General features: G+C 37.6%; 2 protein-coding genes across 6 annotated transcripts; one reads left to right on the top strand and one right to left on the bottom strand.

Annotated features, from left to right (window-relative positions):
• The first annotated feature begins 756 nt into the window (after positions 1 to 756).
• On the top strand, positions 757 to 6,312 carry hspb6 (heat shock protein, alpha-crystallin-related, b6). 2 transcript variants are annotated; one of them, XM_079610349.1, is made up of 4 exons: positions 757 to 1,291; positions 1,779 to 1,901; positions 2,054 to 2,158; positions 6,171 to 6,312. In XM_079610349.1, the coding sequence occupies exons 1-4, from the start codon at positions 1,133 to 1,135 to the stop codon at positions 6,180 to 6,182; spliced, it is 399 nt and encodes a 132-aa protein (XP_079466475.1). In that variant the 5' UTR covers positions 757 to 1,132; the 3' UTR covers positions 6,183 to 6,312. The 2 variants fall into 2 exon arrangements, with proteins under 2 accessions (XP_079466475.1, XP_079466474.1); XM_079610348.1 differs by lacking the exon at positions 6,171 to 6,312 and having other exon boundaries at positions 760 to 1,291; positions 2,054 to 2,711.
• proser3 (proline and serine rich 3) lies at positions 2,716 to 12,353 on the bottom strand. 4 transcript variants are annotated; one of them, XM_079610345.1, is made up of 14 exons: positions 12,257 to 12,353; positions 11,908 to 11,996; positions 11,711 to 11,822; positions 10,978 to 11,273; positions 9,745 to 9,899; positions 9,499 to 9,608; positions 8,356 to 8,441; positions 7,417 to 7,550; positions 6,909 to 7,111; positions 6,116 to 6,567; positions 5,634 to 5,823; positions 4,574 to 4,748; positions 3,188 to 3,269; positions 2,716 to 2,889 (listed from the first exon to the last, which is right to left on the bottom strand). In XM_079610345.1, exons 2-14 carry the CDS (start codon positions 11,925 to 11,927, stop codon positions 2,856 to 2,858), a joined length of 2,049 nt encoding a protein of 682 aa, XP_079466471.1. In that variant the 5' UTR covers positions 11,928 to 11,996; positions 12,257 to 12,353; the 3' UTR covers positions 2,716 to 2,855. The 4 variants fall into 4 exon arrangements, with proteins under 4 accessions (XP_079466471.1, XP_079466470.1, XP_079466472.1 ...); XM_079610344.1 differs by having other exon boundaries at positions 11,711 to 11,819; positions 12,257 to 12,307; XM_079610346.1 differs by having other exon boundaries at positions 12,181 to 12,301.
• Positions 12,354 to 12,360: the final 7 nt, after the last annotated feature.

The following is a 12,360-nucleotide window of genomic DNA, read 5'->3' as shown; positions in this document are numbered from 1 at the left end:
TAATTTCAAGTTTAATTTAATTGCAGATTAGCGTATAGCAAGGAGAAAATTACTATTAACCATGATTTTATAGATTTACCATATACTACTATAAACCATGGTAGCCTATTCGCAGGAAAGAATACATTGTAAATACAAAAGGTAATCAATCTAAAAAAAACTAAACAAAAAACATGGCTACTACTATAAAACCATTTTCGTACACCAGGCAGACAACAACACAAACAAGAAAATGTTAACCCGTTTTCACAAGGCTATGTCAGTAGCTATAGCCAAAAAAACTCTAATTAGACAAATGTGTTTTGTGTTATTTAATTTTCGACATTTTAAAATAAGTTCTGTCAGGATTCCCAGACAGCAGTGTCAGCCCAGATCCGGGCCACATCTGGTGCATGTAAGACTCCATGCGTACGAAATGTTGTAGCCTACAATTGGCGCCCAAATGCAAAAATTAATTCAAAAAAGACAATAAAGTGAATCATAATTAATTACTATAGGCTAGCCACTGACCAGAGAAAAAGAAGAGCACTCTTTACTTTTTGACCCACGCGTGCTGTGTCATGTGGATAAATATGCCCAGCGCAGTTCCCACTCTTCCTACTTATTTATAGCCGGACACCTCGTCACCATTACACACATAACGACCCTTTGACTTTGAATAGTCGCACATTCAGTTTTCTCTCTTTGCTTAATATAAAACAAGGTGATGACAGCGAAGGGGACCATTTGAAAGAGCCTCGTGTTCCACATCGAATCATTACATAATGTGGATGGGAATAAGGGGAGGGGTTCCCATTCCTGTCATTGCCATTCCATTACAACAAAAGCAGCTTTAAAACACATTTGGTGCTCCATGATCAAGTAGGCTATCTCAGATCTCGACAGCATCATCAATCCACTTATTTATGGCATTTGTTTAGAGGAAGAGCTCACGAGAAGGGGCGGCGTTAAGCCTTTATAAACCTAAACCTCCTGAGTGAGTTCAAACTTGAAGTGCTTTTCCTGCTTTCTTCTCCCAGATTTGCGCGCAACATAGACTCCGATCATAATAAGCACTCAAAATTTTCTGAAGCAGTATTAGTCTATTTGTTGGTGGTTCTTTGTCCACATTTATCCAAAAAATAAAATAAAAATGGACTTCGACTTGCCTCCTTCTCTCCCGGTGAGCGGCATCCCATGGGACAGGGTTCTCCCGCCGTTATTCCCCCGGTTGAACGGGACAATTGGACCTTACTCATGGACCCCGACTGAACTATTAATCCCGGTTTCCGAACACACCGGAGCAGCACAGGTAGAGTAATCCTGTTCATATATATAAAAACTCACCACGGTAATTTCCACAATCAAGTTAAATCTGTGGTGACTAGTATCAACTCTGTAACTGTCAAAAAACACACAATAATTAATATTTTATGAAATAAATTAATAAATGTAAATAAATTAAAGTGTTTTACAGTATATGTAGATACATTAATAAATAAATAAAAATACAAAACTAAAAACGCTTGTTTGCAATGACAAATGTAGGCTACTTGTTGACAAATTACTTTCTCTACACAAAGTAAACTGTAAATAAACTGTTTAAATTAGGTTGATATCAAAATATATTATATAAAGAATTAGTAATAGAAGGACAAGTGGTAATAAAAATACAAAGCTATAGTCTATAAATAAATAAGTTACTATCAAGAAATGCCACAATTTGGATGAGTTTCTCTTTCTCTCTGCAGTAGAGTTAAAAATGTCCTGGCAATTGATTAAATTCACTTTCTTCTCAGGTTACCTGTGATCAGAACGGGTTTACTGTGGAAGTTGATGTGAAACACTTCAGTCCCGAGGAGCTGCTGGTTAAAGTGGTTGGAGATTATGTTGTGGTTGAGGGAAAACATGAACAAAAAAAGGTAAGATAGATACCCAGCGTTTCTTTGTAACGCTGATGTATTAACATGCCTTAGGATTATCAGATGTTACCCCTGCAATAAAACACTCTGTACTGGACATTTGAGACATGACTTTTAAGAGCATGATAATATATGTGTTCGTTCAATCCTAGGATGGTTCAGGAATGGTGACACGTCAGTTTAACCGGCGATACCGGATCCCAAATGGAGTGGACATCATGGCACTGGAATCGGCCATGTCACCGGAAGGAATGCTAGTAATCTCAGCACCTCTGACACAAGGAGACAATTCCAGACTGTTAAATCACACCGGACCATGATGTGCGCACACACACACACACACACACACACACACACACACACACACACACACACACACACACGTTTGGATTCTTTGCTCTCTTAACATGTTAATGCAAGGCACTTAAAGCGCTCATCGTTTCGGTTTCTCACATAATGCAATGGTAAAAAGACCAAAACAGACTTGCTTCCTCTCACTCCCCCTTGTGGCAGTGGACTCCTCAAATCAACAGCTAATTCCAAACATACTTGATTCCAAGCCAACAAGAAGATTGGATCACATTTTCTTCACACTTGCGGTCGGTTTAGCACACAGCCTGCAATAGTCCGCGTGTTAACCGGATCCCCTGATCCAAAGCTCATACACAGTCAAACCCAAATTATTTTGTTTCGCATAATGTCACTGTGGGGATTGTACATATTTTCTAAATTTAAATAATTATGTTATTTTGTTCATCTAATATTTGTGTGATGTACAGTTCGAATATAAATAAATATAGTGTAACGCTTGTTTATCTGCAAAGGTCTTTATTTAGAAATACATTCATACATGTTTGAATCCATAACATAAAACAGCATAAATAAATAGTAGCAAAAATAAACATGATAATGTGTTCGACACGTATTGCATCTTTGATATTTTAAACGTGTGCCTCAGAGCTGCCGGATCATCATCATGTCAACCTCACTGGAAAATAAAACAAAAATCAAGTCACTAAAGTTGCAGTAATTCACTAATGCAGATTTGTGTAAATGTATGTCCAAACAGTGTTGGGGAAAGTTACGCTTAAAAGTAATGCGTTTACAATATTGAGCTGCTCCCTAAAAAAGTAACTAATTATGTTACTAAGTTACTTATTATGCAAAGTAATGCATTACTTTTACTTTTCCTCACCTGGGCTGGGATTGCTTGTTTATAAAAAAAAAATAACAATTTGTATTATATACAACACTGTATCTAACAGATAAATCGTAGATATTCTCACCAAATTTTTTCCTTCACCCATTTCCTTTGCTCTCTGAGGACTTGCAACAAAGGATCGTCTTCAAACTCCTGCCCATCTGAGTCTGTTATGTAAGATATGTGATATCAGGATAAGGGAAGAGTGAAAAAATGTGTTTCTATATTTATGTACACTACCATTCATACATTTCTGGTCAGTAAGTTTTGTTTTAAAAAGAAAATTAAATTGATAAAAACAATTACAGAAAAGACCGTTACAAATAAAAATGCTGTTCTTTAAAGGGGTCATCGGATGCAAAATTCACTCTTACAATGAAACAAATCCATTCACTCCTTTTTTTTTTTATCCATAAAAGCCTAAACACTCAATAATCAAGCCTTTTGATTTTCTGAACAATATGATGTCATATTGCTCATGCTCTGGCCACGACCATTGACGGATTGTCCCGTATTAGCATATTTCCTCCCTCAGCCATATGTATACTGTCTGGCGTCAAGGCAACACTTTATGCGTCTTGTGTCGACACCCCCCATGGAAGAGAGCAGTTGCTCATTATCATTTAAAGAGACATGCACCGAAACGGGTCGCTGAGCTGTTTTTGAGGAGGTAAAAAGGGTGTTGTTTTACATAACCATTGAGGAATTTTAACCAAAGTATGTTACAAACTTTACATGAGGGCCCTAAAGAATCATACCAACTTGTGGATAGTGGGCATTCGATGACCAGTTTAAACTTTTTATCCATCAAAGAATACCGAAAAAAAACATCACGGTTCCACATAATAAATATTAAGCAGCAAAAACTGATTTCGACAGTGATAATAGAAAGAAATGTTTCCTGAGCATCAAATCAACACTGAAGACTGGAGTAATGGCTGATTAAAATTCAGCTTAGCCATCACAGGACTTAATTATACATCATATAATAGAAAACAAATATTTTATATTGTAATAATATTTTACAATATTACTGTTTTATTGTATGGTTGAATAAATGCAGTCTTTGTGAGCATAAGAGACATCTTTAAAAAAAAGAAAAGAAAACCGTACCAACCCCAAACGTTTGACCTATAGTGTATAAAAAAAATTGGCTGTTTTATAGTAAAATAAATAGGGGGGAAATACATACAGTAATATTAACATATTTTAAATAAAACATTAAACAATTTGAAAAAACAAAACATTTGAATTGTAATTTTTTTTTGTCATTTTCTGACATATATACAATTTCGCATTAGCAATTTATTAGCATTTAGTATAAGTTCAATCTACATTTAATTCTGTTGTTCTAAGCACACCTTGACAGGTCAATCGTGCGGTTTACAACAGGTTCAGGCTAGAACACTCAACTCCAGTCTTACGTGACCAGTTAAATACATGTCGTCATACAGTTTTACAGCTGTCCTACCTTCTGCATCCTGCATGAGTTGATCTATGACCTCCAAGGGTTGCTGCACACCGGAACAAGAGGCAACAGGGGATTGTGGGGGTGGAGGTGGGGTATATGTTGGGGAATCTGAAGAACTCTCAGTTTTGCACAGGGTTGAGGAATCTGTCTCTGCAAAAAGCACCTCAGAGACAACCTGTCAATGTCAAGGACAGCGTTATAGTCCGTTTCACAAGAAAATAAGAGATCACGTACAGTTGTACTACTGTTAACCGTATAATAAACAGGATGAGATACAGCTAGTTGGTTGAAAATATTGATTTCTCAATTTGAATCGATTCTCATTTTGATGAACTGATATGCATTCTTAGATCCCAAGAATCAATCTTTTAGTCTCCTGCTGTTTTCAGTTGATGCGTGACCAAACGTTCAATAAACATTATTTGTAGCGACTCCCATCCAATAATCAAATTAAGCTTTGTGCTTTGATACTTTTGATATGAAACAAAGCCTCAGCTTTCGAATTCTGTACATTTTATTACAAAATTCAAACCATAAATTATCTTTAATGTGGCGTGACAGATCGCGGCACGTGAACTGATCGTCTCTTCCATTATTACTTATAGTTCCAGCACAAAATAAACATGAATGAACATCATGTATCATGTCGCAGAAAGCTCATAAACAACATTTACTCTTGAGAGGAGCATTTTGTTAAATATAGACACCATTACACATACATCATATTTTTACTTGATCTGTTCTTCAATATTTAAATCATGTTTGAATAAATCTGTCATGAAAACAAGTTAATTCCACCCACCATGTAAATATATTTCTAAAAACTAATTGGAGTAGAAACAATTATATCATTAAAAAGTTATTGAATCGATATGGAGATGAATTGAATGGAGATTGTGAATCAAATCGAGACATTTGTGTCAATCCCCAGCCCTAATATTTCATTTCATCTTCTTAATTCAAAATGAACATTTAACCCTATTTACTCATTTACAAACTAAAGGATCATGTGACAACATCCTCACACAATTGTAATGTGTCATAAAACAAACACACAAACCTGTCCTAGAGCTTGGTGTATAGGTGAGGGCGGTGGTGCTTGATTTCCAGACAGTCTTCCTCGTGTCGACCTTTGACCCTCTTCCTGCCACCCGTTTTTCACACTCGGCTCCTCTGGCTTACGATTGACCCCTTCATGACCCCTAGAATTTCTAGCCCTCATTGGAATGCTGCCTCGCTCGCCACCATGTCTAGAAATGTAAGAAAATAATTAGCAAATGTTTAATATCAAAGCGCCTGCACTAAGCCATTCGGCTGATATCTCTAAATAAGCTCTAACTTTAATAATGTTCAACCAAGGGAAAAAAATATTTTGGGGGGTGTTTGGCTCGAGGTCATAGTGCAAAGGACCCTAGGTTGAAATTACTCCGAACCATCTCTTTAAACATTAATAGTACAATTACACGTTATTAAACACTTGCCATGTTATGCCTGGTTTGGTCACAGTCTCTTTAGAACAGTTATGTAAAACACCTAAAGTACCGTTCAGAATTTTTCCTTTGGTTTGAAGGTTTCTTCTCACGTCTCTCGTTTTCAGTCTGTCTTTTGACTGCTGTGACTGCCGGCCACCGGTCCTCTGTGCTGTCAGAAGTCTGTGGCGACGGAGAAGAGGACCTCTTCGATCTGCCGTGCTTTTCTGTGGTTTCTGGGATGCTGACTTGTGTTCTGATTTGCTTGTGATGCTGTGGTTGGGCAGAAGGGGTTTCAAGATTCTTTTTGACAGTCTTCCTGGAGCGCTGGGGAAGGGGTTTGGCTTGGATATTGGGGTCTGGTTGCTCCCGGGTGACATCAGGCAGAAGTCTGGAGATGCTGGGGCTTGAAATGGGGAGAGCAGACTCAGGGACTGGAGGTTCGAGGCTAGCGAAGGTGACCGGAGTGAATGAGAGATTTGCTCTCTGATGAGGAGTGGTGTCTAAAGTGCTATGTTGTACCTTCTGAAAGCAAACAGAAGAAAAATGTATTCATTAAAAAAAGTTTGCTTGCAGACAGTAAAATCTAACACTGGTGTGTCACAGGTTCTATTTGTTTCCCATTTAGGAGGAAAAACAATGTTAAATGCAACAAACAATATATAATCATGCATTTATGGCAGGAAAATAAGTAATCGACCTTTAAACCAATTCCCATGTTATTTAAAAATTATATTTTCAGTCTGAATTAATGCATCATATCATACACAAATATTTCCCAAAAAATATTAAGTAGTTAAAATGGCACTTTACATTATATTATAGGAAACTGCAATATAAAGAACTGCACTGAGGCATTGGTTCACCTGGTTTGTTACTATAGTGTGTGATAGAGGTATATGGAGAGGAGAATTGTGGGAAGGGGCCTCCTGACTCCATCGTCTGGCCTGCTCCATCTTCCTCCTTAGACGCCACTGAAACAGGATGTCATCTTCACGATGGACACCTGACCCCTCAGAACCAACTGCCGGTGGAAAAGACATTCCCTCACACAAACTGGGCTCTAAAACTAAGAGACAGAAACAAACAAACAAACATATATAATGCAATTTTATTATTCTAATATAAATAGCTTGCAGGCCAAACCGGCAATTATACCCTTTCAGTTTGTTTTTAGTTAACTGAGCATGTTTACAAAACCACTTCTTTCTACAGCATTTGTGGTAAGAGGAGTCAGTGCATTATAATCTGATAAGGATTTGTTTTTGAAATCGGCAACACAAAGATGTTCTGAACAGGATAAATAGTGTGCGGCATGTTACATGACATACACTAAATTTGTTGATGTTCTTTTATGTTACACCTGTTACTTACTGTTGATCGAGCCCATTAAGGTGGACACGACTGGTCTTCGGACCGGCTCATCAGTGCTCACGGGGGAGGAGAAATCGGAGCAGCCCAAACCCTCAGAGCTGATAGGCACGGAGCCACTGCTGAGAGAATGCTCGCTAAAAACACAAGGATTAAATGTCGAAAAACTAAACTAGTCAAAGCTAATGACTCCGAAGTGAAATCCCAATGTGGAATATGCAGTCATTCTGCAACAACCAATATACTTCATAGCTGTTAATACATCTAGAAATGTTATCAACCAACCAGAATCAGGAATTTAACCGTGATATGGAGTGGTTGAAATTCCTTGTAGCATTGATGTTTAGTTAGGACTTTTAACTTTTTAATAAGGCAACATGAAAGGCCATCTTGTTACTTAAAACATCGATACCATAGGTGCTGATTTATGTTTCTGCTGGTGGGGGCCTTTTGTGTGTATGTGTGTGTGTGTGTGTGTGTGTGTGTGTGTGTGTGTGTGCGCGCACATCACAGTCCGGTGTGATCGGGGTTGCCATCACAATACATTACCAACCAAATATAAACATCTTTATTCACATCTGCTTTCCATGAGCAAATGGGCTATACTTGGTGTTTTTCAAGAGTTCAGTCTTTATCAGTGTTTTTAAGAGAAACACTTGGACTGCAGACACATTACCAACCAAACAAAAACATATTCTTTCCATGAGTGTTGTCACAAGTCGCTGTCTCGCTAATATACCTGATGATTTAGAGTTCTAGAGACTAGAGATTTAGAGCTCACTTGATTGTGAAACTCCTGTATTGACTTTCACACAGAACATTCAGTCCTGACACTCAGGCAGGAAACTGAACATGTTGGTGGTCATTAATCGCTTGTGAAATGACATTTCCCCCCTTGACTGAGTGAGTGTGTGTTTACAGCATGTGTGGTGGGGGTCTTACCTTCTCTGCAGTAAACGGTTGGCCCGCTCCTGTAGCTGCAGGATCTCTGGTTCTTCTTGGTCACGGTGCGATGACTCAGATAATGACTGTGGTGGACAAACATTTGTGGTGGAGATTACAGGAAAATAAATTACATTTTAAAATATATTAAAATAGAAAATAGTTTCAGTCAAAAAGGCTGCATTTATTTGAACCAAATACATTAAAACTGTAATATTGTGAAATAACTTTCTATTTGAATATATTTTACAATATAAATCAGATAATTAAGATGATGTCTGGACAGAATTTTGTGGTGGAGATCCATGAGATTATCAAAAACTCTAATACCGTCACCAGTAAAAACAGTCACTAAGATACTGACTACTGACAGTTAAGGACAGCCTGGGATAGTTTCCATCAGGCGTGTTAAATCATTGCTGAGGACAAGACCACGAGTGATGGCCTGCAACTCAAAACAGGGAATGTGTGCCAAGGGTTGCATTACAACTCGGGAATTTATAAATACATAACATTTGATGTTCAATAGACACTGCTTTATATCAGGTGGTTTGATTATCAGAGTGAGTTATTTTTCCTTTAATGCTGAGGCGTTTCCATAAAAGTTGTTTTTGAAAGAAGACTCTTATGCTCACCAAGGCTGTATTTATTTGATTAAAAAACAGTAAAAACAGAAATATTGTGATATTATTACAATTTAAAATAATTGTTCAAAAGAACAGCATTTATTTGAAACAGAAATCTTTTGTAACTATTGATCAATTTTATGGATCTTTGCTGAATAAAAGTATTGATTTCTTAAGAAAAAAGAAAAGAAAAACTCACTGACCCCAAGCTTTATACAATACACATATATTCCAGCCCTAAAATGAAGAACCCTCATGGAGGGAGATTTCCCAGCTACCACCACTAGATGGCAACAATCATCCACCACACTGCGTAACCACATCTGGCAACATGAGGAAATATATCTAGTGTTCTTGCATCATAAACATAATTCAACCGCAACGGCAACGTATATAAGACCTACATCAATATAACAAACTGTAAATTGTTTGGCATTCTCTTTAACATACGGTCAAAATGACTTCAGCTCTTTCAGGCAAATCAGTAGTTCAAATGTATGCAAATTGCAAAACCTACCAGCCTACTGAGGTCAAGCATGTGTCTAGCTGGAGACAGTGTGGTTTCATCATGCAGTGGCTTTGGGCTCTGGGAGCTGGTAGGGCCATCGTCCATGAGGTCAAGTGGATCTAAACACAGGCACACGCAAAGGAAAACTGTGAAGTGTGATCTGAAATACTTTATATTATCAATAAAAACAAAAAACAAAACAGATGTATTATTCAAAGTAGTACAGGCCTGTATTAGTCAACTGGGTCAGCACACCTCTGATATGTTTCTCTGATGTTTGCGTTGGTGTTGAAGTGGATAGAGGGGATGTGGACATCCACCAGAACGGCTGATCATCTCTTCCCTCTGTTGCCTGAAGCTGTCTTTCCTCGCGACTCTGTGGCCTTCCAAAACGGAAGCGTTCAATGTACCTTGAAGGATTTAATATCAAGAAGGATGTCACATAACGAACAAGCAACAATATATTCTTAAATGTAAACAAAAGTGTGTGTTAAATGTCCTAGACCTGCTCATCTGAGAATGAATGTGTCACCAGACTCACCACATACTCTCTAGAACACCAGCTTTCCTTTAATAAGGAAAGCTACTGTTGACATTTCAGTTGCATGGTTTACTACATAGAAAATGGTGTGTGAATTTACTGTATTTTTGACAACAAAATCCAGTTTGAGATGTAAAAAAGCGATTCATTTATAAAAAAATAATAATGTTTAAACAGACCAAGATTTTTTGAAAGAAGTCTCTTAAGCTCAACCAGGCTGCATTTATTTGATCAAAAATACAGTAAATATATATTATTAATATATTTTAAACTGTGATTTATTCCTGTGGTGGTAAAGCTGAATTTCCAGCATCATTACTCCAGTCTTCAGTGTCACATCCTTCAGAAATCATTCTGATTTGATTTGATGCTCAAGAACCATTTGTATCATTATTATCAACATTGACAACTACGTACTGCTTAATATTTTTATGAGAAATTACGTGATACATTTGAAAATTTGGCAATTTTCTCTGATCGGAAAGCTATCCCAATCCAATCGTGAGGTAAATGCCACATGCTCCAACAGAGAGGACACTTTTTCATATTCCAGATGAAACCGAACAACATACATCTGCTTGTTGAAGTCACATACATCATGTACATTTTACTCCTCCCAAAATGGTAAAAAATGAACATGCGAGAGCGCGTTATAACGGCTTCCGGTTTACAGATATGACAGCGCTGCTGCAACACGCATTCGCCACAGATATGACTGAGCATCTCTTCAGCAAGCTGAGGTGCAAACTGCCACAAATGAAACTGAAAATTTAGCTCACATCCTGAAGCTCAGCACACAGTTGTTTTTACTAAATTACACTAAATTATCTTACCAGTGCTGATGCCACTCTTGAAATTAGCGAATCATTAATAAATCTTGCTTTCATTGGAGAGCACTTAGTTTATTTCAAATCAATGATAATATTTCCAATAGAGATGTCTCTTACTTTGCAAGAACTGAGGGTTCCTTAGCCCCCGTTGTCACTGGTGAAACCATGTTTCTCATGGCTTGCATCTGAGCTTCAGAGCAAGGAGAAGCGTTAGTGTCGTCTGTGGAGCAACTCGGGTCAGTAGAAGGCCAAGACTCTGAGAAGCTCAGCTGCCGTACATTAGACGAAGGAGGGCAGAGCAGGACACTACGTGATCTTTCATGGAGAACCTGGTCTTCCGTCCTCAACGGTGATATCGGAGTAGGAGGATCTGGAAGACTGGGTGGCTCAGCAAACCGGACAGGACTCAAGGCCTGCAATGTGCAATGCAACAAAAGACAACATTACCATGTGCTTTTGTCAGTTAAAGCCATGCTTTTCTAATCTCAGCTCTTGCAGTTAGCAGTTCTCATTGCATTGAGATACCAATCACTTCAAATCAAATAGGACAATTCTTGTTTTTTTATGGAATATTTGCAAACTATTTATTTTAATTAATGTGCCCTCATAATCTTTAATCAAAATAACTTATCCTCCCTCTTGCAGTGATATTATTTGATTATTATTTATTTTTATACTTTAAAATGTATTTTGTTTCAAATTCAAAATGCACATGCTGTGTACATTATATAGATAGTAGTATGCTATTCCACATATTTGTCAGCCAATTGCAATCTACAACCATTGAAAGCGTCACAAAATACATAAAGAAACATAAAACAAAGTGTAATGCAAAAGTCACTTCTCTCACCAGCCTTCTTTGTTGCTTTGGGATTTTTCTGGATCTAGATGGGCTGTAGTGGGTCCTGGACAAAGGAGGGTCTGGAGGAAATGGATTCTGTCTTGTGAAAACAGCTCCACTGCTAATAAAAGTGGAAAAGTGTTTAAATCAACCTGATGTAATCCAGTTTAATCTGATACTCTGGCAGCATTTGACATCCAACCCACCTTGATCTCATAGTTTTCATGCAAATCTGTTCTGCTCAATAAAAACAAAAGACGCAAGTGGAGTTTCATCATGTAGGATCCATGAATATCTAAATAAAGACACAATTTAGGGAAACTGCATTATGATTCGAAAGATAGTGTTTATGTTGCACGAGCGTGGACTGTAAGTTAGCTTAACCGTCGCGTGAGTACGTTACTAAGGGATCATTAAACGGTAATTTAGCACAGTATTTATTAAGATATACGCTATTTAAAATCTTGAAAACAACTCACATCCGAATATAAACACAATCTCATTGCAAATGTGTTGTATAGTCTGATATTTCTTCAAGAAAGTATCTCCGCTTACTTTTCGAATTGTGTGACCGTGTTGTATCCTGGGATATGCAGTCCGAACACTGTTGTTTACACTGTTGTAGAAAACAGCTGACCAACCAATCACGTTTAGTATTT

Source organism: Phoxinus phoxinus (genome assembly GCF_949152265.1).
Source record: "Phoxinus phoxinus genome assembly, chromosome: 4".
In the NCBI taxonomy this organism is placed as follows: domain Eukaryota; kingdom Metazoa; phylum Chordata; class Actinopteri; order Cypriniformes; family Leuciscidae; genus Phoxinus; species Phoxinus phoxinus.
This window is presented reverse-complemented; position numbering and strand designations above follow the sequence as displayed.

Excerpts from the sequence above, each read along its gene's own strand:
- hspb6 (XM_079610348.1), top strand. The coding sequence starts at position 1,133 with ATGGACTTCGACTTGCCTCCTTCTCTCCCGGTGAGCGGCATCCCATGG. Across the intron at positions 1,292-1,778 it reads AACACACCGGAGCAGCACAG|GTTACCTGTGATCAGAACGG; the intron begins GTAGAGTAATCC and ends CTTTCTTCTCAG. Across the intron at positions 1,902-2,053 it reads GAAAACATGAACAAAAAAAG|GATGGTTCAGGAATGGTGAC; the intron begins GTAAGATAGATA and ends GTTCAATCCTAG.
- proser3 (XM_079610345.1), bottom strand. The coding sequence starts at position 11,927 with ATGAAAACTATGAGATCAAG. Across the intron at positions 7,551-8,355 it reads AACCGTTTACTGCAGAGAAG|CGAGCATTCTCTCAGCAGTG; the intron begins GTAAGACCCCCA and ends TTGTGTTTTTAG. Across the intron at positions 2,890-3,187 it reads TGGGTGAAGGAAAAAATTTG|TGAGGTTGACATGATGATGA; the intron begins GTGAGAATATCT and ends TTTATTTTCCAG.